The following is a 27,725-nucleotide window of genomic DNA, read 5'->3' as shown; positions in this document are numbered from 1 at the left end:
CCATCCAGGATCCTTGTCTGGGCTTCCTCAGTGAGGTAAATCCTACTGACTCCCTCAAACAAGGTTTTTTAGGAATTAGTAATACTCTTGGTGATCCTATCTCACTAACAGATCTCCTTCACATTGCCAGTATGACTGCAGTTATCAGAGGTTGTCAATTCTCTTTTGGCTTTTCCTGGAAATGTTACAAAGTCTGCTGCAAATGTTGGAGTGGGGGGGGTAGGTTTTACAAAATCTCGTGATCTTTGTGGTGCTTTTCTGTAGCAGTCAGTGGCGCTATTGCTGATCCCTCATCCAACTGATCAGGATCTCAGGAATGCATCTTTCAAGGAAGTCTGTGCCTCTGCTGTGATTCCTCAACATGAGTAGCTGCCCTTGCTTCTGCTAATCTGAGTCAAGAAGTAGAGACCATTTCCCTTTAACTTTCTTAATCAGGCTGACTACACACACATTCACACACAACAAGGCCATGCTATTAATTAAGGGAATTCAGTGTAATATTTTATTTACAACCAGCTTCCCTGTAGCATTTTGCACTCCTCCAGGCCAGGAGATGGATTAATGGAATTACACATCAGAATTATTTGCATAATATAAAGTAAACAAAGGAAAACTTCAAGGACACTTATGCCCTGATATAGTTTATAATGCATTGTTAAGTTATGTCTGTTGCTGAGTTACCTGTGATTTACTGGTGGTGAAGTAATTCATATTTACACAACAGATGAGATCTTGTGAAGATAAGAGTTTCTCAAGACTGGTGGAGATAACACCACTAGTATTCTGCTTCTGGAATATCAAGTTATTTTCCTCTCTTACTTTGTTTTGGTTTTTGATAGGTATCACCACTCAGCTGTGTGATATCAAAGTGTACATAACGCTGTGCATTTCCATACAATCATCCTCAGCTTTGTTTTCCTATGCTACACAAGCAAGATATATAACTTGAACAACTGGAAATATCACAGTCCAACAGGATTCCCTTACATATCTGTAATACATCAATCAGTTGCTGCCTAGTTATTATTACAATCTTCTCAGATGGAAGATTATCCATTAAAGACATGGAGAAACTACATCAGTGTTTACTGCTGACTTGGTGAATTCTTGGCTTTCTGTTTCTATACTTTGACTCTCTCTGTCCTTGCTTTTTCCTGTACTTCTGATACTCTCATTCTTTTCTCTCACAACTTACATCTCCAGAGCTTTTATTAGAGGTTGGGATTTCAGACAAAGAATTGCAGTACAATCAGAAATGTACAGAAGTGTTGAAAGACTGGTCTAGTTGTAGGTTGCACTTCCAATCTTGCTCTTAAGATGGTAGTGTAAACTTGGGAATGCAATCCATGCACTTTGTTTTTGCTGTTGCTGAAATGACAGAATTCCTCTTGTGATTTCCAAGTTGGGAATTTTTAAGAGCTAATTTTTATAGTGAAATTCTTTTGTGAATTTGAGGAAAAAATAGAAAATATCTTTATTTTTAAGGTTTGAGCATATATGTGATAGAGAGATTATATGCAAAAAAAGACATGGAAGAATAAGAGTTTCTGAATTGATTTGGAGGTCTGTGCTCTGGAAGAACAGGCAAATCATTGTGTGAAAATTTGTCCAGGCAGATGTTTGGGAGCAGTACTTATCTCTGACAGATAAAACTTGTCTGTGCTCTAGCCAAGATAACTTGGCTATTCGGTGGCTCTGAATGTGTTAAGCATCTAATTATGCTACTTTATTTGTCTACCAGATGCTTAACATGGATGGGGGGGGGGGGGCGGGGGGGGTGCAAATTTGGAAGGTAAATGAAGAAGAGATTTTCAATTTGTCATAATAAATCAGTTGACTTTCCTTTATTTCCTTTCTCTTCAAAAGCCACTTTGTGTAAATTCTCCTGAAACCACTCATAACATAATCTTGTGTGCTTAACAGAAACCTTAAAAATGTTCAGAAGACCAAAATGGGGGATATCTACCATGTCCAGCCAATTTGGTTTCTCCTTTAGGTTCAATAGGTTTCCTTACTTTTACGATGCCTTTTATCTTTTCCATTTCCTGCTGCTCAGAGTTTGCATTCCTGTGGATTTTGTGAAAGACTGGGATTACACTTACATCTTTATAGTAACTTTAAAATATCATGCAGCTCTTGCAATTCCCCCTCCCCCCTAAAATACCTGTAAGATAAAAACAGAAATATTAAAAATAAAAAAGCACTCCAATCCTGATTTGTCACCAGATAAGCACATTGGATTTAATCGTACATACTTCCAGCACTCAAAATTTCCAGAAAGGTTAACAGGACTTTTGTAAGAACATGGAATGTAGGGGTCAGGAACATTCAGAAGGAAAGGAATCCACGCACTGTGCAAATTACGTCTGTCTCTACATCAGCACTGAAATTACTTTTATAGCAGGTCAGGTAATAGCTGTGTTGATTTAATTTTGAAAAGAAGGCACTGAAAAGGTGGCTGGGAGGAAAACAAAACTGGAGATTATGTGAAAAATTATCCTGTAGTGTTTTTCTCTAATTCTCCCGTTATAATTTTTCCTTTTCAAGTATGTTGCTGGCAAATGCTGGCTTGAATTTCAGGTTCATCAAAGGTCACCTCATTCACACTCAACTATTCAACTATTGCTTTTTTTAAAAAAAATAAAAATTAAAGGCAGACCTAAAAGGAATGCATTTTACTAAAAAAAAGTGCAGAGTATTGTCTCTAGCAAGATAACAATCCCCAGTGACAAAAGTGCTTTTTTTCCTCCCTTGCATTTATGGCAGGTATGGGAAAATAGGAATTGGTTGTTGCTGAAGTATCTCCACGCACTGGCTTATTTGCACTTAGGGCAGCACATCCTAACTGTGCCTTATATGATATTGGTGGATTCCCCAGAGCCATGGGGTGACTGAACTGCACAGAGCCAACATCGATCCATCATTGCTGGTCTGTTTTAATTTTGCTTTCTTAGACACTGTGGTGTGAGAAACACATTTGGACAGGTTGTGCTTTGCATTTCTTCATGCTTACATTGCTATGGATTGCCAATGGATATGGAAGGGAATTTGTGTGGAAGGAGATGTTGACATCTGCTGTCATATTTGTTAGAAGGGGTCAAGCTGGAATCAAGAGAATCCAGGAACCAGGTCAGTCAGAATTACCCCATTTCAGAAACAAGAGAAGTCAAGGCATACACCAGTAAAGGGCATCACTGGCAACCAGGATAAAGACAGTATTTGCAGTGGGAGCTTGGAACAAAGAACAAGTAGAGCTAAAATAATGTCAGGAGCTAAAGGGCTAGAAGCCAGTCACAACATGACTCGGGAGCTGATTCAGAGACCTAAAAGCACCTATCAGGTATAAAACCACATACACCATAACTGTTAGACCTACAATTCACATCTCAACTGCAAGACCTTATCAGGTCCTTAGTTTTTGAATAAAACTATTTACAGCCTGCTAGACTGAAAGCCCAGCAGTGCTTAAGTGGTATGGTCATGATGTGCTAAAGAGGTTTCAGTCCCTATCATACACTTGCATACTTCATCCACCTTTCATCTCCTTCACCCACCTTTCATCTCCATATTTTATTTCTGCTGAAAATGCCCTCTACCATGAATTGCAAGAAAACACTGTAACAACTCTGTGCATTATTAGACTTCATGTTCATACAAGTGGGCAGAGGAAAACTATCGAGCCAGCTTTAGTGCAGTCTGGAGCCGTGATGAGAGCTGTGATGAGCCACCCACAGCCATGTGGTGAGTCCACCTGAGTGAGACACAGGTTTGCAGCAGCTGGGACTGCCCTGGCTGCTGCAGCTGGTGCCTCCATGCTTAGCTAAGAACACACCTTCCTCAGCCTGCTGTCTGACTGCTCCTCACCTCTTGTCCCCCAGAGCTGCTGTCAGGGTGGCAGCGCTGCCCAGAGGAGGCAGGAATAAATCACTGCTTTCCTGCCCTGCTGATGCCTCCCTTCTAGGGCTTCCTTGGAGAGACAGTGGGAAGTATTCTCTGCTTGGGAGAAATAGAGATTCTGTTCGTCTGAGAGAGGCTATTAACACCTCAGTGTCTAAATACCTTTCTCAACTTCAAGAGGAGTAGCTTCCCCCACTCCTCACAGTGTTAGGAGGGACTCATTATTGATATTCTTAAAAAACCTATTAAAACCACGACATATGCTCAAAACACCTGGCTGGTATAAACTCTAACCTCTCAAAGTAGCAATAAATTTATTCTTCTCATTGTTCCCATATATATATTTCCCATATAAAGTGTCAGCTAAACACTTTCTCCTAGATCAAGTCAACTCAGTGAATTTGACATTTTAGGGTATGATCCCTCAGGTTTGCCTTAAAGCATTGCTTTTTTGTGTGGCAATTTCTGATTTTATAGGATAGGATACATCATGAATTTACGGAAGTTTGGATGTTAATCCTGGTTTTATAGTTCTAAGAAACCTCTAAATAAACCAGGAATTTCAAAGAGATTACTCAGTCCTTTTGCTATATACACTTCTCTCTCTTACCTTCTGATTCTGTCACAGTTGAGGCACCCTAAACACAATTCTTTTCCACTACCGCAGGAGTAGGAATGAAGTGATATTTCTGTTCATTCAAGGTGCAAAAACCTTGGGACAAGTCTTTAGGGAAAGAAGATTAGAAACTAGAAGGTTTTTCCTTTCCTTTTCTCTTTTTTTTTTTTTTTTTTTTACTCTTGGTTTTTTCTTTTCTCCCTCATAGCTTCCAGTTTCTTCACACAAAGAAGGATGTCTCATCACTTCATTTTCATATTTGGTCTACTGCTTTGCAGACAAATACTCTCTGACCCTGAATATATTTTTCTGTGCCAAAATCAAGTTTTTGTTAAATAAAAAAAAAAAAAAAACAAAACAGGTTGTGTTAAATGGAAATTCTCATCCCTTCCTAAATAAGATTTTTCTGGAAGAAATAAGATGAAATAAGGAGAGTTTGTAGAACATTAAATGAAAATGAAATGTGTAAAGTTTACACATTAATCTACATAAACTCTTCTTCCAGCTTGTGGAGTGAGGTGATTTCGTTTTATGAGGAGAAGGTGGAGTCTGTAAGGATAATTTCTTTAATGGGATTTGCAGACAGCTGAAGTGGGAGGTGTGTCCTCTTCTCTGCCACCTTCCCAGAGCCCTGTGTCTTTTAGGGCACGTTCCCACATGTTCACTCACCTTAAAGGTGTTTTGCCTGACTTGCTCAGCTGTCTATTTCAAAATTGCTTACATGTTGCTTTCCAGAGGAATTCAGAGATACAAAAGGAGGATGATGGCTTCTAAAGCATAGATTTCAGAATCAAAACAGTAGAAGCCTAGGACCTTAATGCTGTATGAATTCTTCAGTTGCTGTACAGGGTCTTTTTGAGGGGTAGGCTGCTGGCGAGCTACTTCCATATCAGACACACCTTTGGGTTGGGCTATTTTGGAAACTAAGTAATTGATGAGGCTCAAGGTATGGTCTGCTAGGAACAACTGATTTTATTGTGTGTTTTTACAAGTACTTTGATCAGCTGATGCAGCTGACTGACAGTCTCCTCTGTAAGTAACTGGGGGCGGAGTGGTGACCTGCTGTAAGCCTTTCCTGACTTTTTCCCTACGTGGGGACTGCTGGCTTTCAGGCAGCCAGGCAAGAAAGGAAAGGGGACGTGATATGGGGGTCCCTTTATTTGGGGAGAGCAATCCCTTCTATTCCCGGATATGGAATGGACTAAGTCAGAAGCTGCAAGGCAAAAAATCCTGGGATAAACATCTGGATGAAATCTACTTACTCCAGCAGAAAAGGTACGGTGCACTTCAGCCTTCTTGTCTTCTCTTCCTTCTGCTGCTCTCCCTGTAGCTGATTCTCACTCTTCCCCCTTAGGCTTTTCTGCCAGTAGATAAACTTTAAACAACCCTGGAGCACTTTTCTCTATCAGATTTCTTCTTTCAAGGTGGAATGCTTCTGGAGTTCCAATCTTATCTGCTTTCACAGGTAGATTTACCAGGTTGCAATTGAATTACCCTGAGTGCAGGACATCAGTCACAAATTAATAATGTATTCTCTTGTCTTTCCTGCTTCATTGGTAAAGCTCACAGGAAAATAATGAAGGTTTGTTTTTAATTGTTATTATTATTGTCATCATTATCATCAACATTATTATTATATTAGGAGTGTGTGTGATGCATAGGCTGCAGTCAGCTGAAATAGTGGTGCTTTTTTGTCAGGATTTTGCTTTCTGTCTCTCTAAAGGTTGCTCTTACTGTGGGATAGAGTAGGCTTAATGTTTTTAAACGTTTTGGGGGGTCAGTCAATTCCTGGGTCAGACTGTGGTTTCTCAGACCTCTGACCTTGGTGACAGCATGTACAGTGACTCCTCTTAGACCTTAGATTATCCAGAAGATTGGCTGTGTCTTCCCATGTGAGCACTGAAGGCTGTTTGTTACTGCTGTGCAGGGCTGCTCCCTCCACACACAGAAATGTGGGACTATTCATGGAAATACAGCTGGATCTGCTTTTCATTGTCATTTCTGCATGCACAAATGCTCAGTACTCAAATAACAAATTGCTTCCAGTTGCTTGTAAAATCTGTTTTTTCTTTCCATACATAACTCTGAGCATCTGTGGGGACAAAATCTATCTATACATATGTATATGTACATAAATGTATAGAAATATGCAAAGAAGCAGATTAAGAGGGACAAAAGTACACCTTTAGGGAAAGAATTGTATTGTTATCTAGCTTCTGGCCAAGTAATAAAGCCTGTTCCAGTTTACTTCAGGGCAGTGGGACTTAAATACACTTAAAATGTGAGGGACAATGGGAACAATAGTGTTTCTGTGGAATGCTAAATTGTTTACATTTTGATGTGTTCATGAAAAGCATCATAGGTTACTGAAAAATAAGTTCTCAGCAGATTATGTAAGATCCAAATGAATACAAAATAGAAGCTTAAATATATTAATATATCAAATTAATTATATTGACTACATACTAATAATTAATACTAATTAGCAATAAATTGTAATACATTATTTTTTATGATTATAAAATTATCTTCATATTTTTAAGTCAAAGAGATGTGGAAGGAGGCTCTGCTGATCTCCATCTAACCTCCAACTTGAAGCTGAACTCTTGCCAGCAAGAGATCACATTGCTTAAGCTCTGTCTAGCTCAGTCTTGAAAGCTTTCCAGGTCAGAGATTCCACCATATCTTTAGGTACCTGTTGCAGTGCTGTAGTAACCTCCTAGTGAAAGAGTTTGTTTGTTTGTTTTTTCCCAAATATTCAACCTGATTTTGATGATCTTCCTGTGCTTGTTTACCATCTGCTGTTGCCAAGAGGGGTTTGGTCCTTTCCTTTTTGTTGCTCCCTTTCACAGGCTCCTGTCAGATTGCCACTTCTCTTTGCTTATTGGTCCTCATGAGTCATGTGCCACAGGCCCATGAGCATCTTGTGTTTTGATGGAGGAAAACATAAAAAATGTTGGTCATATAAACCCTTCTGCATAAACTTCTCTTAGATCACTGTAGCGCAATCCCACTGGCCCCGAAGTAAACTTTCTGTGTTTCTTTATAAAGCTCCCTGTAAAACACATGCAGTGAGCACAATATTCTCTGTAAAATCAGGGTTGCATGGGGACATGATTGTTCCCTTCCATTTTAGGTCTATATATTTCCCACAGCTTTTAACTAACACGGATTAGCCTCCTGCTATTTGGTCACAAATTACATGGTGCCAATATGTGAAAAATCTTTTGCTAAAGAGGGACAGGACCAGCTCTTCCTCCTATTATCCTACTCTTTCCTTTCTTGTCCCCAGGGATGCTCAGAGTCTGAGGAGAGAAAAAAAATGAATATTTTTCAGAGGACTGGTTTTATTGCTTTCACATTTTTAGTTATGTACAGATAGAAAAACACAGCAGGAAAAGCTTTGGTGACTGGTGTGTGGGAACTACTCTTGTGAAACCTCTGCTTTTGTGGAAAAACTGTTGTAAGCCAAAAGGGCTTTTGCTGTGTCCTGTCATTTTGTGGTATAGAACTGCAGTGTTGTGGCTTCAGCTTGAGTTCTTCTTAGTGAAAATGGTGTTGGAATAAATACAGTAATTAGCAGTGATTGAATTCTACTATTGTCTTATTGAAAGCCAGTGGTAAATATGTTACTGTTTAACTGGCATTCTCTGATCACACACAGAAAGTCTGCAAGAGAAGAACAAGGCTTTTTTTTCCTGTCTGAGGACTGGTGATAATACCTGAAAACTGATTGTTTTGGTAGTTGTCACCTTCCCTGGCAGTGATGTTCATTCTCTTTCTTGGTATAAAACAGTCCTTTGAATCTTACTAGCAGTAGATCTCAGCATTATTCACAGAAAGGGGTTAATATTGCACTCTATAATATTTCCCCAGGGGAATCCAAGTTCAGAAAATGCAATACAGTCTCCTAACACTGAAGAGGATTTAGAGTTTATTTGGTCTTAATCTTCTGGTTTCTCTCTGTTGAACACTATCCTTTTTAAACAGCCTGTAGCTCAATGTGGAGTCCCAGGGACAGTGGTCACATCTCATATGTCCTCTCTAGAATCATCTTTGGAAGCAAACTCTGGGATCTGCACAGCCTGAAGCATATGAGCATAATCCCTCAACATAATTGATAATGATGGAGAACAGAAAGATGAATGCTTATGAAAATTTGGGCCTGATAGAGGTGAAGAAGGATCACATGTCTGTCACAGTGTAATAGATCCTCCAGAAATTATTTTCAGTGCAAGAGTTTCCAAGGAAATGTGAACAAATTCCTTCTACAATGTGATTTTAGAAAATCCACCCTATGAGAATTGCACTGCTCATAAAAAATAATCAATACATAAATTAGAACAAGTGAGTACATGGTAACAGTACTTGTAAATGTATAACAATAACGTAGTATTTTCCCTCCTGCTATTGCCTGTATTCATAACTTTGATTGGTAAATAGCAAGTAAAGCACAATTTGCATGACTTGCAGAGAGCTATGGTCATTCCAAAGACGTCACAATAAAACCTTCGGTTTCCAAATTCTTTAGTGGCTCTTTAGTGTCCCAGAGCAAGGTGCTTTGCTTACCCTGGAAACAATGTGGCACAAATAAGGAAGCAGCTCAGCCTAATGCAGGTGAACTGCTTTGTTTAGGAGCTGTGCAGGGACACAGAGAGCCTTCAGCTTCTACAGAAATCTTTCTCAAGCTGGCAGTGAATGAGATGTTCCCATCGTTTGGCTGTTCATTTGTCTAAACAACATTACTGAGTTTTAATCCCACAATTTAACGTAGGATTGTCCTGTCTTAAAATCCACAACGCCTGTCAGTATTAATTGGTTTGTTTGCTCCCAAAAGTGACAGTCAAATAAAGATGCCAGCTTTCAGTTCCAGCACTTCATTTATAGCTTGTTTCAACAACAGTGCTTCTGAGTAGTCAAGATGCAAAGAACAATTGGCTGCTGTGCATGAAATAAAATCAAAAGCATCAATAGCAGCATTTCTGGTCTTTTATTCTACTGATACACCTTCATCCTAACGAAGGTTTTGAGACTAAAATGGAAAACAATCTCCCTAATTTCACAAGTGTAAAGATCCTCCAGAAGTCGTGTTTCCCCAGCAATGTAGAGACATACACACACCCAATCTCAGCCTAAGATGCATCTCAGGCTTGTAGATTTAGGAAGTTATTTGATTTCCTAAACTTGACCATAGGTTTCCATATAAAGAAGAAAACATGAAATTTTTGCCCTGAACCAACCCCACCCCCCCCCCCCCCAAAAAAAATTTCAAAAGCTGTTAGAAAAAAAAATTTTAGACACAGGGTGAGGAACACAACCTGGAATAAAACTGCAAGAAAATCCCTCTTGAGGAGGGCTGGAAGTTTTGAGGCAAAATGAAGTTATACATCAGAGAAAAAATTTCTTTTATGACTGCTTCAGTGATAATAAATAACAACTTACAACTTCTGAATCATTAAAACAGTTCTAGCATGAGATTATTCTTACAATGCTCTCAGATGCAGAATTAGAAAAAAACAATATGTTAATGCAAGCAGAATGCCCTGCTGGAAATGACTGATCAAGATTTCTATTGCTTTGTGTGGCAGATAGTTAAATATCTGACAGCATAAGAATTCCCTATCAGTTTCTTGTTTAGTAACATTGGCAATTATTAACCTATTTAATTTATTTCCAGAGAAGCTCTGTTTACTCTCAGCTGAAGGGGCTTTGACATACATGAGGAAGAGGTCCCAGGTGCTGAGTCTTGTTGCTGATGCTGAAGAAATTTGCTGACCCTGTTGATTGTCCAAGCCCCTGTTATCTGGCTCCTTTTCACTTGGGGCAATTATTCCCTAACTCCTTCTTTGGCATCTTGTTAGGTGATTGCTTTGATCCTCTTTCAGTTGGTTGGCTTCCTCTGAGCAGCCCTCTGCTCTCCTGAAGGCTTTCTCACTTTTACATGCACATGCTAGCAGAAGGAGGGGAGAACATGAATCTCCTCTGGCAATTTCATGATTCATTCTGGAGCATGGATATTCTGAGCACAACAGGGAAACACTGAATCTTAAGCTAATATAATATTCTGATGATGAACTTATAGCTTAGGTTAAAATAACCACTTGAGAACCCCAGGAACTGACTCTCTATGGGCATAAAGCTTGAAGCTGGAAGCAAATTAGAGCAAAGAATGGGGAAATTCCATATAGTAAATGATTGAAGTTGTAGAATCTGATAAGGGAAGAACAGAAAGAGATGCTTCATTGCATTTCTGGTGAGTTCAGTCGTGAAATAGAATCTTCAGATTGGTTGTTGTCCAGACAGTTCACATACTTAACATATTTCCCTGTTCTGAAAGAATAATCATAGCAACCCAAATTCTTCTTTTTATAATGAAATTAAGACTTATTTACTCGTCTTTGCATTCTCTATCTCTCCATGAGTGAAATGAGCAGGCTGCACTCCAAAAGAAGTGCTTAAGAAGCTAAAAGGGTACATATTACCAGCAGAAAGTGCTTGTGAAATCTTTAACCTTGTTTAGAACTGTTTTACATGACTCCCTCAGTCAGAATCTGACCTACATTTTATCTTCTCTTTGTTTCACAATGGATTTTCGGGTGTTCCTGATTTTGCCCTCACCTATATTGGAAAAACAGCTCACAGCTTCCTGAGCACCTCATGGAATCACCTCTGAAGAAAACTGGCTGATAGTAAGGCATGGCCAAGGCTCACTAATGCATGACCAAGGCTCACTAATGCCTCCACACTGACACATTCCTTAGCTCAGCAAGAAGAACCCAGGAGCACATCCAGGAGGATACTCTTGTGGTTCTCCTTGCCCCTCAGAATTACTGGTTTGCTACTGAGCTGTGCTTAACCTAAACTCATCCTGTAAGGCAACATCCAGTCTGCCTAGTGTTACAAACTTCACTTAGCTGGGTAAATCAGGAGCTTAGTGTTCCATGATTCCATAGCTGTTGAAAGGGATGAACAGCATTAGAAGAGGAGCTTAACTTAGATGTGCTGAATTATCGTCTCAGGGAGTCCGGATATGTCTGCTGAATGGTTTTCTGAAAGCCAGCCTCACTGTTCAGTGACATAATGGTGCTTTCTGGAAGCTAAGCATCTACTGTAGGAAGCTCTGTTAAGAGACTTAAGTTAGAGATTTTGCCAGCTGCTGCTTTGACACTCAAAGGGCCCCAAGTAGTAAAATGCAAAACTCTTGTGCTGTGCTTGATCTGTCAGAAAGAAAGTTGGTTAAATATGCAGAAGTTAAATAATTGAAAATGTTTTGAAGGTTCTAAATTCAGGTGACTTCGTTTAATTTTTTATAGTAGCAAATTTGCTTCCCCTAGTTTTTGACATTTATATGCTCAGTACATTGCTGCAATGTATTAAAAATTAGTTGATAATTAGAACGGTATGTTTTAAATGAGGTTAAAATGTTTCCCCAATTATCAGACAGAAAATTAAATTAGAGTAAAAGCATATGCCAGGAACATGTAACTCACAAACCTTTGAGACTTCAGAAGCAGTGTGCCATGACATCTGCCAGCATTTCTGAGTTCCTCTTCTGGTTTGCTCTTTGGCCTGAGATGTCTGGCATTTTAAGCCCAGTTGAAGGTTGCTGCAGTAAGAAGAAATGTTTGACGATTTTGCCCTCAGTTTCCAAAAGCTGAGCATAGTATTTTTTAGGTGCCTTCCTCATAGCAGTATCGTGATTTAATTTGTTGTTTACAAGAACTTTGGTAATTTTTGAGAGAAAGATATTGTGTTTGTGTCCTCCCATGTTGTCTCTTGCCCAATCCTTCCTTCTCTCTGAGGTCATTTGAGGGATAAAGGCTTACCCAGTAAAGTATCAACATATTAATTGTAGCATTGTTTATACTATTGAAACCCCACCTTGTCCCCACTTCCTGCCTCTGAAACTTGTCTTTTCCAGAACCACAGAGTCTTTCTTAGCCAAAATAGTGGCAGAGGTGGCAAGCTGGCTTCACTAACACCGAATCTTAAGACTTTTGCTTAGAGTGCCTCTTCATTTAGTTCCTGTTTGTTTGGTCCTAGATGCAATCTCCTCATCAAATCATCTTGTCATTAGTTAGTAATGAAACTGACGCATGAGTAAGCTATAGAAGGAAGACTTCCCTAACTGGGAGTGTGAAGGACATATAAAAATATCTCCGAATGGCTCTCTGATTTGTTGAGGATGGTTCTTTTTATCCTGAATGTTTTTATTTCTCCTCTGCATTTGAACGGTTTTCTAGTTTAGTTTCTAGTGACTTAGACAATAGGGTGTTTTTGATGACAGGAAGTGCTCATTTTGTGGAATGATAAACATGATGTTCACTTATGCTTCGATTACTTGTAGCCCATGTCCCTTAATTTACACTTACTCAAATGATTTCTATTTATCTGTATAATTCTGATATTTTTTGTTTTGCTTTATCCCCCAAATTTTTTCAAGTATCTCCAGTGTCTTTCCACTATAAAGGAGAGCAGAGCTCTCAGATTTCAAGTGGATTAAATCCAGAGATAATAGCATATAAATTTCTTTTAGATTCAATATCTTGTTGTTCATAAGATAATTTAAAGCAAGAAATACATATTCCTGTGAGCCACATAATTCATGTTGCCTGCTTTCCTGTTGTTTTATTGTTAAACTGTCCTGTACTTAAGATGCCTGAGTTGCAAGAAGACATTTTTTGCAATGGGCCATTCATATTCTCTGTGTCTCTGATGTGGGTTTTATTGAGGCTTATAAAAGATTTATATCCACAGGTAATGTATCCTCACATCAGCGTTACCACTTAATGCAAGGCACCTATTGCTTTATATAGGATTTATCCCCAAAATCTTGTAACTAAATAATGCCAGAATACATGGAACATCACCAGGAGGAAGCATTTACTGTATCTGCAGGTGTATGGTTTGACTAATGTATTTGTCCCACGTGGGTTTTTGGATTTTTGGGAGGAGTGCTTAAGACAATTATTGCCAGTTGCTAGATAGTAGTAAAGGGACTGGATACCAGATAGAGGCTGGTAGAAAAACAAGGGCTGGTTCATATCAGCTTGAATTTGTCATTTTCCACTGTAATCCTTAGACTTATTCCACATCACACATTGCAGCCTGACCTGGGCCACGCTGGATAATTAAGATCAAATTAAATATCTGTACTAGAAAACAGCAGGGGTGAGATAAAAGCACAAAATTTTAATTTGAACAGAGATCTAAAACTGACCTTGTCTTGTTGGGAGAGAGGAATCTCTTTCATACCGAAAACTCATGAGACATAATTTTTTTCTTTTGGTTTGAGAGGCTTTCCTCCCCTTTAATCTTTATCTCCTGAATATGGATACTTATAATTCTTTATTTGTATAAAATCAAGAAATCTAAAAGCCCACTTCAAACCATTTTTTGATTTATGATTTAAAAGACAAACCTGAAAATACTCAAGGATAACAGAAATATTTACCTCAATTTTGTAGATTTTGTTATTTTTTAATTTTGTGTGGTCAGTTCATGATTTCGAACATTGGCAAACCTTGTTTGGATGCTGAGCAAACACTGCAGGTAGCTCTCTTCAGGTACTAACACAAATTGATAGGAACACTGCCTGAGCCTTCTCTTTTCTAGACTAAACAGTCATAGTTCTCTCAGCCTTTCCTCATCTGAGAGATGTTCTGTTCCATTATAATTTTTTGCCTTTTGCTGAACTCTCTCCAGTAGCTCAATTTGTTTTTGTACTGCAGATCCTAAGACCTGGATACAGGGCTCTAGGTATGGCCTCACCAGAGCTGAGTAGAGGGGGAGGCTCACCTCCCTTGACCTGTTGTTTGCTTCCAAAGACCTTGCTGTAGTGAAGTTTGGTGGCTGTACTTGGAAATTCTTCATCAAGCCCAAAAGATACACTCAAATAACCCAGATCCTCATGGAAGACTCGAGGACATGCTTCAGCTATAAGTGAACCACTCTGTCTGGAACTTGTTTGAGTGCATGCTCTTTCCCAGGGCATGAACATATTTCAGTTCTCAACAGTTTCCTCAGTTCTCTCAGCACTAGAGAAAAAAGTAGTATAGCTAAGCTGTCAAATTTTTCTCCATAACTTTGTATATGGAAGAACTGCATTTCAGAGCTCAGTCTCTTAATTATAGGAAGTGTTGCCAGGTTACAAATGGAATTCCTGTTTTCCCTTTTCTATCCACTATGGCAGCAATTCAGACAACAACCTTTTCTTAATTTATTGTGCTGTGTGAAGAAGCAACTGGCTTTTTCTGGCTCCTGAGATTACTCCTTGCAGAAGGGCTTCAATGACCCATCATTCACTATTTCTGTGCCTCAAAAAGTAGGATATAAAAACAATAAACATTTTGGTTTAGGCAGCTTTCCCTCTGCTGCCACCATATGGCTCAGCACCAGTAAACCAAGAGATGAATTTAGGTGTGTTTTTATAATTGCACTGCTCTGCTTTTTCCTGTTTTGGGTTTGTTTTTTTTTTTTTTTTTCCTCTTTTGCATTCAAAGAATACCTCAGATGGTAGATGTGCATTGCTGATTTTTCAGTGAAAATGTTCAGGATACAAACTGTCTCAGCAAAGGCCATGCTAGCTCTGGAGAGAGGCACTGTGTGTTTGACTTTGTTCCTTATCAGCCACTTTTTTCTTGACTCCAGGATCTGGGAATCCCCACTCCTCCAGGCTGCCAAAGAGAACAACCTTGCTGCCATTAGGAAACTTCTCACTGACGGAACATGTGATATCTATCAGAGAGGTAACTGGGATTACTTGAGAAAAATGGCTTTCTGTGGAAGGCTAGAACTTCCTACAGTGAGCAGCTTGTTAGTTTGCTAAAACATTTGCATCAGCAGTTTCAGATGACTTAACTCTATGTCAGCAGCTTTGCAACAAAGTGAGTTTTCTGAATTGGTTGTGCTCATTTACGTCATGCCTGAGGTCGCCCGTCACTTACAGACACCTGAAGTTTCTGCTCAGTTTTCAGATTTTGTTGAAGTGAAGGACAGAGACTGTGCAGTTGTGTGGCTGTACCAGGCACTGCTCAAGGGAGGACATAGCCCTCCTGTAATACCACACCTCAGTGAATCTATTTCTGCCTTTTTTTTTTCTGCTTTCTGTACAGTTGAACGTCTCGACGATTCTCATGCTTGTCCTACTGTTTCTAGGCGCAGTGGGAGAGACTGCTCTTCATGTAGCTGCCATGTATGATAACTTGGAGGCAGCAGTGGCTCTGATGGAAGCAGCTCCTGAGCTTATCAATGAGAGGATGACATCAGAACTTTATGAAGGTAATATCACTGGGAATAAGGATGGGCAGGATTCCCTGCAGGAGGGGAGAGGAAGTACTACTTGTACATTTGGGAAACTGGCTTATACGGTTCCTGGTTCAATATGTTGCTGACCTCTTACACAGCAAAACCAACATGGAAATGGCTTCTGACCTTTCTTGGAAGGTGGAATTATATTAAACATGAGTACACATGTGCAAACATGCAAAGGCCTTGACCAGGGAATTGCAATTGATTGGAAAGGGATTGCAAGGATATATACAGTTTGCTTTCTGACATACTTGTTTGTAAAAAAAGGGGTATCTGCCTGACCTCCTCTGAAAGGAGAAAAAGTAGTTATTCGGTTCAGAAAATGAGAAATGTGCTCACTGCTTTTAAGGCTAGACTCTTACCCAGATTTTTAAAGAATGCTTCTGGTTGAGTACACAGAAATTCCAGTCTGAATCTCAAAAACAACAAAATAATAATAATAATGGGGTTTTTGACATTCTAAAGCCTAGTTTGAAGGATTAGAGGAAGTCTTCTGGAGTTTTGTCTTGACTTTATCTTCATTTCTTATGAAAGGAAGCATAGTCAATCTCACAACTTTCTGTTTGCTTCTCAGGAGAGAGTGACATGTCTTGATTTTTCCTAGAAAAAAAAAAATCTAGAGAATGCACCCTGTTGGGATTTTTTAGCAATTTTCAAGTCAGTTTTAATAAATTAATGAAAATATATAAGTAGAACGAAACCTCTGGAAAATCTCTAGCATAACACTTCGGACACAACAGGGATAACTTCAAAGCCAATTCCTGTAGCTGCTGTCCATTTACCATGACTAACATGTGAACTGCAGGCTGCTGATCAGCCTGAAGTTGCTTTCTTGAAAGACATGGTTTTGTTTCTGTGTCTTGCAGGGCAGACAGCTCTCCACATTGCAGCAGCCAACCAGAACACCATGTTGGTGAAGGCTTTGCTTAAGAGAGGAGCCAATGCCAGCACAGCAAGGGCCACTGGGCACTTCTTCAGGCGCAGCTCCCAGAACCTTTTCTATTTTGGTACAGCCTTAACTTCTCCCCTTGCTGCTATAGGAGGGAACCAGCAGAGTGGTGAGGGGACATGGGGAGCCTTACTTTAGTCCCCATCTAAAGTGGATAAGCAGAAGCTCCTATCTCTGTGTCATCAGACATACACCTTTTAGCAGAGAGTAAGACTTCCTCTGAGTGTGTGAATGTTATGTGAATACAAACAATACACATTTTAATAGATTGGCATGTATGCAAGTAAATACATGTATTGAATAAAAATTGTAATATAGTGTCTTCCTAGCAGCAAATTACTTGTCAACCTTCTTATGGAGGTAAACCACTGAAAAGAACATTTCTTCCTTTTAGTGTTGTGTGGGACAGGTCTTCTTTAACCTTTCTGATTAAGATGAGAAGTGGGGCAGGAAATTTACAAGTTACCGAAAGTAACTCCTCCTTTCATATCCTATGGCTTCATAGCATGGATAGCTTTCCCTCAGCATGCTTCAACCTCTCCTACCTCCTGGATCTCTAATGCTGTTTCTCCCCATTCCTTTCATTTCAGGAGAACATGTTTTATCTTTTGCTGCCTGTGTGGGAAATGAGGAAATTGTGCAGCTGCTCATTGAAAATGGAGCTGACATTAAAGCTCAAGATTCTCTGGGTATGTGCTGTGGGGCTCAACAGAGTGGATCTGGACATTTTAATTCAGGCTGTCATCCATGCATGCAAATATTCTTCTCTCACTAGAAACAGCTGTGGGATGAGGGATATGAGGAAAATAAAAGCCATCAGTCCATTCTCAGTCTTTGCACAGGGCTGGGCCATTCCAGATGCTTCATCCAGTCTGCTTCCTTCATAGGTAACACTGTTCTTCACATCCTGGTTCTCCAACCTAATAAGACGTTTGCCTGCCACATGTACAGCCTGATACTTTCCTATGACAGGAACAAAGAGGGACCAGGGTCACTTGAACTGATTCCTAACAATGAGGGGCTTAGTCCATTCAAACTGGCTGGAGTTGAGGGCAACACTGTGGTGAGTTTGTGTGACGCTGGTACCTCTGTGCAAAAGAAATTAAGACCTTGAAATAACAATAACCCTTGAGAGCAAGGGTGTTTGTGCCTGTTCTTAGTGGGTAGGAGATATGTAACAAGATTTTTTTTCCAGAAGTCTTATGTTGGTCCCAAAAACCCTTATAAGAAATTTCTTTATCCTAATGAAAGAAATGAGTGCTTAAAGAATAGACATTTTTCCCCAATTTATGGAGCATTTGAGTTAAACAGGTGTTGACAGAAAATGTTAACATTTAACCCAAGTATTTTTCGAAAGACTCTCAGAAATTATTGTCTCGTTTGTCTAGATTTCATTACTTTAAATGTGACACATGAGAAACCTCTTTGGATACCCACAGGCATTTATTCACAGAAAAAATCTTAGCATTTAATGCAAACCCTCATCCTTCCACTCACTAAGAAGTCAAAGTTGTTTAGTGTTACTTCTGTAGATTCACAAGAGATCATTTCCCTTGTCACACCACTTTTCTGATGTCTTGTAGAAGGGTATTAAAACATTTTTTTTCTAATCAACATGTAATTCCATCTGAAGTCTATTGTCAGGAACTATAACTGTGTCAAGTAACTTTAGTAGTTTGATTATAATATAGAGTAAAAATAACTCATCCTTTACGTCAAGCATGAACTAATAATCAAATGGGAATCAGAAAAATTTCTTCCACTTCTTAACCTGCTGTAATTGTTCCCAAGAGATATGAGAACCACAACAGCTACCAAGTTCAAGGAAAACATGTCATAATTGAGGGTTTTGAACAACTTCACTTGTTCTCATTGCAAATACACTATATACTGGAAAGCTTCTGATATCCTATATCATTGCTTCCCTTCTTTTCTCCTCAGATGTTTCAATACCTAATGCAGAAGCGGAAGCAGAATCTCTGGTCCTTTGGCCCCTTGAGCACTGTGCTGTATGATATCACAGAGATTGACTCCTGGGCTGAAGATCAGTCCTTCCTTGAGCTCATAGTATCCACCAAGAAGAGAGAGGTACTGCGCTGCATGTATTCTGTGTGCAGACCATGGTGATTATAGAAGGGGAATAATGATGAGTTTGAGGGTTCAAGCTCACTGATACAATCCATAGAGCAAGGACTTAGTACCATGAGCTGCAGAGGACACATGAAGTATGGGGGTTTATTAATGGTCTGGCTACATCTGATGCTTTTACATACAGTTTCTTCTGAGGTGTGAAAATTGAAGGTTATTGAAAGAACTAGATATGAACAAACTACAGAAAAGGGTTTTCTCTCAGCAGGCTCAAAGATACACTAAGAACCTGTAGAGTAGCTCTAGCAAGTATCTTCCTGTACCTGTGATACTGATTAACTCTCAGAATATCCCTGTGAGACAGGAGTACATTCAGAAATCCTAAACTGGAGTGCATTTAAAAACCACTCGCTGTTATTTTTCCCTTCATTTAATGACAGGTTATGACTCAAAACAAAGTGGGTGAATTATCTCTGCTGTAGGCTCAAAAGCTTGTAAAGGGATTAATAAGACAAAAACAGCTGAGTGTAATGGTGAGCTTTGATAGATCTCCCTAGGACTTTCAAGGTACACAACCCCATCAGTTGCAATGACCTTAAATAATCCTAACAGGACAGGAAATGAATCAGAAGACACTTCAATTAGCACAGTTCTGCCCATCCTGTATTATTTCCACCTATCAAAATTTTAGTCAAACCTTTCTAACTGAAGTTTATGCTTCTGGAGAGCTTTGCTATGGAGCTGCTATGTCTATGGAGCTCCCATTTGCTTTTATGTGAAATCCTAAATTTCTGTGAGTGGGGATACATATAGAAATCCAGGGAAAAGCAGTCCATGTCAAAAAATATAACAGGCTAAGAAGTTGTCTGCTTTAGAAGACTAAACCATAATTCTAAAAAGAAAGCAGAATATTGGGCCTCTCTTATCCCAAAACATTCATATAGTGCATGCAGATCCAAGAATCCTAATTTCAGAGGATAAGATGTCCCCAAATATCAAGAGATATAATGATTTATTTTCCAGAATGCTCTTCCTTATATGCAGTTGCAATTTTTTGATGCATAGCTAGTAATTCTTTTTTGCAATTTATATGTTTAGCCCAAAATGTTTGCTGTCTCTCTAGAAGAATGCCATGAGTGACCCCCACCCCATCTTCCCCTCCCAGTTCAGTATTGGACTAGAGAAGCACCTTTAGCCCCCAGACAGAAGCAGGTTCCTCTTGTATTAAGGGGAATGCATACATACACAGGTACTAAGATATATTTTCTGATCCTGAAGTGCTTGAAAAGTAAAAAAAAAATAGATAGGAACTAAGCTATGGGAAGATTATAGTAAGCTTCAAACTTGTATTATTCCTTTGAAAATGAAATTTACTCTCCTATGCAAAGAATTCTGGAATACTGACTTCTACAGAAACCAGAACACCCATAGGTGGAGTATCTCTCATGCAGTTTTGATCCTTTATGATGTTTCATAGGCCATTCAAGAGTTTTGCTGGAGTCTTGTCCATTTATGGAAACATTCCCTGCACTTTGTGCACTCAGCAATTTTTGGCTGACTTAGAGGAAACAGGGTATTGTAGCAAGAGAAGAAAAACATCCAGAGTGCATTAAGTAGTTTTTCTTTAAAGTAATCCAGTCACAACAATTTGACTCACATTTTCTTCTCACTTACTGCAGTGGTCCCCTAAACAACAGAAAGTAAGCCTAGAAATATTTAATAAAGTGTGTGGTGTGTGGCTCAAATTCATAGGTTGTAACGTACACCTGTCTCTCCTACTTGTGCTCTGTCAGTCCTCTAGTGTAAGCTGAAGGCTTGATATAGGCAACTCAATTAATTATCATCCAGATAATAAGGCAGAAACTTAAAAGGCAGTATTTTTACATAAGCCATAGAGCATCAGACAAGTACAAATATCTTTTAGGAAAATGTTTCAGTTTTCTTATTTTAAAGTGATACAGAAACTTGTGTTGTTGTACTAACAGGAGTATTCTGTCATCCTCAGTTCTATGTTCCTACACAGAGGACAAATTTATTCCAGTATCTAATATGCTTTTCCACTGGTACTCAACAGCTGTTCTCTGCAGGATATATTTCTTTTTTCCAAAGCTCTTCATTGTCAGATTGGGAAAATCCAATGCCCGCTAGATCATTCTACTTTTGCAAAGTAAATTCAGTTTCATAATGGTTAATAGGGCAGATGAGAATAGTTTGTTAACACTCTCTCAGGAAGACTTGCAAATGCTGTTTATGAGACAACGCACTTTTGGCAATTAATTCCTTCTTTCTCTCTTCCTCAGGCACGCCAGATCTTGGACCTAACACCTGTGAAGGAGCTGGTGAGCCTGAAGTGGAACATGTATGGTCGTCCCTATTTCTGTTTCCTGGCCTTGTTCTACATCCTCTACATGGTCTGCTTCACCATGTGCTGCGTCTACCGGCCCCTCAAACCCCGCACGGGCAACAGAACCAGCAGCAGGGACAACACAATCTATGTCCAGAAAATGCTCCAGGTACTGTGGCTGTAGGAGTCAGAGCCCCCATTGGGCAATTCCCATCTAACCTACTTAACTGGAAAGGCCAATCCTTGCCCAGTCCTCAGCTATTGCAGCTGTCCTCCTCCCTTTTCTCAGCCAGCTGACCTTTGTCAGGGAGGAATAGGAGGTGTGCTCTGTGCTCCATTGCTGTGGCTGGGCTGGTTCCTCTGGCATTGCCAGGTCTACTCATGTTTATTATAAGTGACAACAGGTTTTCTCCTCCCCCATCCTCTTTTAAAATTTACTTTCACTTTATTTAAAATTTAATTTTGATTTTCATTAACTTTATTCTTCAGGAATCATATGTGGCATATGAGGATGAGCTGAGGCTGGTGGGGGAGCTGATCACAGTCATTGGAGCTGTAGTAATTTTGGTCCTTGAGGTAAGAGAAACAGCTGTACAGTTTCAGGTTTCATCAAGGCAGATTTTACTTACTAGACAAACATGGATTTGTGCTCACTATTTGGTAGGGCTTATTTGCTTGAGTGCTTCAGCATAGGTCTATGGCAATAGGCATTGCCAACAGTATCTATTAGATGAGACAGAGACTGTGGCAATGTCCTAGTAAGGCTCCAGGTGCGGAAGAAGCAATTAGAAGGATTGGTTACACTCTCAAATACTGTCTGCAGGGTAATCCACAGTTCCTGTTAGCACCATCCATGGTCCAGCTGACTCCCAGATGTTGCTTCACCCAGCGCCCATAAATATTCCTGTGTTTAGGGCTCCTGGGTAAAGTGATTTCTCTGCATAAACAGAAAAGTATGTATTTAATTGGAGGTCAGTTACTCTACAGACTTGTAACAGGAGCCTTTCTCAACTACCCCCCACTTGATTTTATTGTAATAGGAAATAGAAGATTGAAACTTTTTTGAGAAAACTCAAAAAATGATGACAGGAAGAACTGAAAATAAAACAGGTCTTGTAAGCAGCTTTCTGCCTCCTATATAGGGTGCATCAGGCACAGTGTAACACCTGGCCAAAGGAGGTGATTGCCCCCTCTCTGCTCTGCAATGCTGTGACCTCAGCTTGAGTGCAGTGTGTAGTTTTGATTCTATGGTAATTCTATGGTATGTTCCAGAAGGACAAGTCCTTCTTCCTGTGCTTAGTCAGGACTCTGGGGCTAAGTCTGCAACCAACACAGTGTGAATTATAACAAAATCCTTTGATTTCCCAAGAAGGTCTTTTTTGTCTTTATTACTGAGGCATCTCTCTGTGACAAGTCTCTCAATCTGCCCAAGCATTCTCAGATTTTTCAGCAGTCTCGGTCTCATCCCAAGTGCCCACCTGGCTCAACCACGCTGATTTTAAAGTAGCATAGAAATTGATCCATCAAAGGAGACGGGGCTGACCCTAAGAACTTGTAAATATTGGTGGTTGCTATGATATTTAGTAGTGTTGTGGAAACTGTCTGAGTCCTTAAGTTTACAGGATGTCTCTCTTAGATTCCAGATATCCTTAGAGTTGGAGCAGCAAAATACTTTGGACAAACAATCCTAGGAGGGCCTTTTCACATAATTGTGTAAGTACAGAACATAATAAGTTTAATAAATATATTGTCTATAATTTTCTCCATTGCTCCCTTGCCAGATGAATCACTTTCTCTATTTTTTTTACAGTATTCTTTTTCTGGATTTATTTCTCTTAATGGCTCGGCTAATATTTCCTTTACTGAACTTCTTTTTGCTGTCTCTTCTTCCTTGCAGCATCACCTATGCTTGCATGATCCTGGTGACCATGGTGATGCGCCTCACCAGCACAACTGGGGAGGTGGTGCCCATGTCCTTCGCCCTGGTGCTGGGGTGGTGCAACGTCATGTACTTCGCTCGGGGCTTCCAGATGCTCGGACCTTTCACCATCATGATCCAGAAGGTGTGAGACACAAACAAATATGGGCTATCCTGGCACCTCTTTGCAGATAGGAAGAACTGCAAGAATACTTTTTTGCCCCCTCAGAACTATTTGCTTAATTTTGCATTCATGCCAAATGGACAGGTTCTTGTCTGCACAGAGTGTTTTAGAACTTTCACATTCTCTCTTTAGTGCAAAGGTTTCCTTTAGTCTGCTCATGGTCTTATAATCTGGAAAAATGTTTACATGGCACTGTGCCTTGGTGGAACAGTTGGCCCTTATGGTGGCTCTGTCTTTGCTCTACAGATGATATTTGGAGATCTCATGCGCTTTTGCTGGCTCATGGCTGTGGTGATATTAGGCTTTGCATCAGGTGAGTCTATAAAGAGAAAATAATCATATGCTACCCCTGCCAACTGCTTTGGTATGAATTAAGAATGTGGGTTTTGATTAAATATCTGATTGACTTCTGAATAGCTGGGAAAACTGGTGATGATGTTTAGCTTGTATTTCTCTGAGCATGGTCATTTTCCCAGTACTGACTTCTGTTCTCAAACCATGAGTTTGGTTTTCACTTCCTGCTCTTTCCAGGGTTATAGAAACTAGGATAATTCAGATAATTCCATATATTTTTAAGTCAAGATTTAAGAACTGCATTTATTATATTTTTCTCTGGAAAAATTGATTAACACACATAGCTTTATTATATTCTTGAGGATGAAAAAAAATACTACTTTGAGAAATAAATAAATAATCAAAGTAATTTTGGGTCATTTTATCATCGAGACCAGTGATTCTAATCAGTGATTTGTCCTTGCATAGAAACACATGCAGGTCCTACCCAGACCATTTTTTTGGTCAGAATCTCTTATAGGATTCTGTTATTCCTTCTGGAATGTGATTCCTGTTGTTAAACTCTCTCTTTTTTTCTCCTGATTTCTCCTCTTCCAGCTTTTTACATTATCTTCCAGACAGAGAACCCTGAAAACCTTGGGCAGTTCTACAACTACCCCATGTCCTTGTTCACCACTTTTGAGCTCTTCCTTACTATCATTGATGGCCCTGCAAACTACGATGTGGACCTGCCCTTTATGTACAGCGTGGTGTACTTTGCTTTTGCCATCATTGCCACCCTCCTGATGCTCAACTTGTTAATTGCCATGATGGGTGACACCCACTGGAGAGTGGCCCACGAGCAGGATGAGCTCTGGAGAGCCCAGGTAATCTAGTTAAGGTGGGCATTCCTACCTTATTTCAAATAACAGCTAAAAGCTCATCAAGCCTTTCTTGTTCAGGCTCCCTAGAAGTTTGTTCCCTGTGGGGAATCTCTTGTTAAATAGAATTGAAGTTGCATCTTTTTTTTTTTTTTTGCAAATCGCATTGCTGTGTAACTGAGAGTTAAATTATAATTATAGGGGTTGAATGAGGGGGGATAGAACACTAGGTAATGATTACAGGAAGGCCAGAAATGTCTTTCGATCCACTAAAAGAAGTTGGCCTGACTGTCTTGGTCAAAAGGCAAAGAAATTAAGCCAGTTCTATAGCTAATCAACAGGAAATCCTTTTTCTCTGCTTTTCTGTGAGAAAGAAGTCAGACAAATGGTAAAATGTAGTCATGTGGCCACAGTGCAAGTTCTGATGACAATTAAAATGGGTATAGATACCCATTTTAACTCTTCTCTAGCTTGCAATTAATTAGCCTCATCATTTCCATGAGGTATAAAAGAAAGGAAATGGAACAGAGTTTTAAGACCACCATTACTTCTTCAAAACATGTCACACTTAGACCTAAATTAGTTACTGCCTTATTTGAAATGGAGTATAGACTCTATAATTGTTTTTTCCCTTAAGGAGCTGTAATGAAGTACAGTATGGGTCAGTGCTGATGAAACGAATATTTTTGAAAGAGAGTCTGATTTTTTTTTTTCTAATTCATCTGAGCATTTTCCTTTTTCTCGTTCCAAAGGTTGTTGCTACTACTGTGATGTTGGAGCGGAAGCTGCCGCGCTGCCTCTGGCCCCGCTCGGGAATCTGTGGGCGGGAGTTCGGGCTGGGGGACCGATGGTATCTCAGGTGAGTTCCCTTGGAGTGTCTGCATGTCAGGATCCAGCGAGAAGAACCCAACGTGTGGATGTTAATAAAGAGCCTTTCCAGTTGGCTGGGGAGTGTTTGAAGTGCTGTCCTTACAGAACAGAGACCCCAGTCTGTTTTCTGTCTGTGACTGATAGATAGACAAGCACTGTCCCCCTCAGAAATCTCTGCTGTGCATTTCCTTGTGAAATCAGCTGATGCCTTCTCATCCAGTAGTCACATTGGACAGAAAACTGCATGCATTATAAGACCTGAATTTTTCTTTCAAACTTCTTGTAATGACTATCACTGAACTTCACTGCTGGGCTTGGTTGGCCGTCCCTGTCCCTTGGGTACATGAAATGGCAGAGGCAGAATCAATCTATCAGGCATTCAACAGCATTGAGCTGCCTTGTGAATGACTCAAAATCAGAACGGGAATAATTAAAATTAAAATTTCTTTCTCAAATGAACCTAGTAAGTACGTTATATTTTGCAATGACTGTGTCAGGTGGCAAAGGCACAGGTCCAGGATTTCAGTTTAGGCACTGAACTAAAAAACTGTCAGTAGTCTGGATAACACTAAATTTCTCATTATTTCTGATTTTATTCAATATTTTTGCTGAGTGAGAAAAGAAATAACTTTTAAGCATTTTCCTTTTCTAACTGTGCCATCTTTTGCTGATAAAGCCAGAAGGGGGAGTGGTGGCTGTATGAATCATAGAATCATAGACTCATAGAATATCCTGAGTTGGAAGGGACCCACAAGGATCATCAAATTCCAACTCCTGGCCCTGCACAGGACTTCGAAAACTGTAGGTTTTGCAGACATATTGAGCCTTGTGGATTTTCTTATTTACTGGGCAGAAAAAACAGACCTAAAGTGGTGCCAATATGCAACACTTTCAGTCCAAGGCATGAAATATAGAAATATATTGCAAGAGCAACGTCCCAGAAAGTCACTGGGAATAATTGGCAATGCCAATTATTCTCTGGATGCTGTGAGGAAAGAGTGCTGTGATTTAGTTCTGTCAAATCACATGGGTGTTCCTTATATATGTGTGGGATAGTAATTCAGAAGACAATCTGTAAGTAATGTAGAGGTTTGGTGGAAGTGGAGCAGTTAAATAAAAGTTCAGCAAGAGATGAGTGACATCCTGAGGCTAGCAGCCATAGAGTATCAGAGGAGGAAAGACAAGAACAGAGAAAATAAATTAATATGTGCATATTTATGAATATATGCATATATCAAGGTCTTCCAATTGCTTACAGCCGGCAAAATGGAAAGGGCAAATCACTATGGATTTGTTAAAGGACAAGAAACCATGGGCAGACAAAGGTACTGAAGTCAATGATGAGGACAAAGGTCTTGGAGATAACTGTGCTAGCAGCCTCTAGCGTCCTGCCTATAATCAGTTTCCTGTGCAGATTTTTCTGGAATATCTGTGTCAGTAGCCTTGTTTTTTGGAGGGGTTTTGTTGATGAACTATCACTGTTCTGCTTCATTCAGTTTATATTTTCTAATCCTCTTCCAGGATTGAAGACAGGGTTGATCCCAACAAGCACAAGATGATGCGGTACACAGAGGCATTTAAGGTTCAGGATAGGGATAACTATGACAAAGGTTCAGAAAAGCTGGAAACCAACGGGGACACCTTGTGCAAGAAGGAAATGTCTGCTCTGTCACTGTCACGGAGCACATCCAGAACTAGTTCTCACCGTGGCTGGGAGATCCTGAGGCGCAACACCTTCCGCCAGCTCTGTGGAGAGGTTGGTCCTGCTGTGGATGAGGAGGTCTATGATGTCTAAGAAGCCTCTAGTTTCACTCCACTATATGTGAAGTGGCCCTTTGCCATGACAGTTGTCTTCTACAGCTGTTCATGCACTCCCCATCATGCCACACACATTCATCAGCCTTGGAGAACTCTGCTGGTGAAGATTTTGTGAGCAGTTCATGACATCTGTGCCATGACAAAAGAATGCAATTTTTTCTCTCCTACTTAAAAGCGTCTTTGCAATTGCACTGATATTTGCACCGAGCTGGTGGGCTTGTTGAGCTGTGTTATGCAAATGATCAAAAGAAGCCTGCAATGGGATTTCATCCATTTACAATGAAGTGATCACAGTAAGCCCTCTTCCAGACTGTTACATAGAGTAAAATCTTCCCCTCCAAGTTTCACAAAATTGCCAACGCTCTCATAGCAAAGAATGACTGAAGTTCTGATTTATGATTTTATACAGAACAGAAAAAAACCCCCCAAACTCCCCCAAACCTCACAAATCCTGTAACTGATCTCAGGAATGAAGGTAGTTGTTGACACTGTGATGTTTGAAAAGGACTGTAACTACTCAGCTGGCATTCAGGGCCTGACAGATTTTGCCCTCTGAAGAAAGGCAGTCTCCATTAAC

At 39.8% G+C, this 27,725-nt stretch overlaps 1 protein-coding gene across 1 annotated transcript; it reads left to right on the top strand.

Annotated features, from left to right (window-relative positions):
• Positions 1–5,657: 5,657 nt before the first annotated feature.
• Positions 5,658–27,125, top strand: LOC129117164 (transient receptor potential cation channel subfamily V member 6-like). The gene is made up of 15 exons (XM_054627695.2): positions 5,658–5,788; positions 15,164–15,261; positions 15,671–15,793; positions 16,690–16,830; positions 17,363–17,461; positions 17,660–17,835; positions 18,714–18,860; positions 21,161–21,373; positions 21,694–21,780; positions 22,841–22,917; positions 23,102–23,267; positions 23,553–23,619; positions 24,198–24,466; positions 25,213–25,319; positions 26,852–27,125. Exons 1-15 carry the CDS (start codon positions 5,658–5,660, stop codon positions 27,123–27,125), a joined length of 2,175 nt encoding a protein of 724 aa, XP_054483670.1.
• The last annotated feature ends 600 nt before the right edge of the window (positions 27,126–27,725 follow it).

The sequence above is a fragment of the Agelaius phoeniceus genome, chromosome 2 (assembly GCF_051311805.1).
Source record: "Agelaius phoeniceus isolate bAgePho1 chromosome 2, bAgePho1.hap1, whole genome shotgun sequence".
Classification (NCBI taxonomy): domain Eukaryota; kingdom Metazoa; phylum Chordata; class Aves; order Passeriformes; family Icteridae; genus Agelaius; species Agelaius phoeniceus.
Note: the sequence above shows the minus strand (reverse complement) of the source record. Positions and strands in the feature narration are given on the sequence as shown.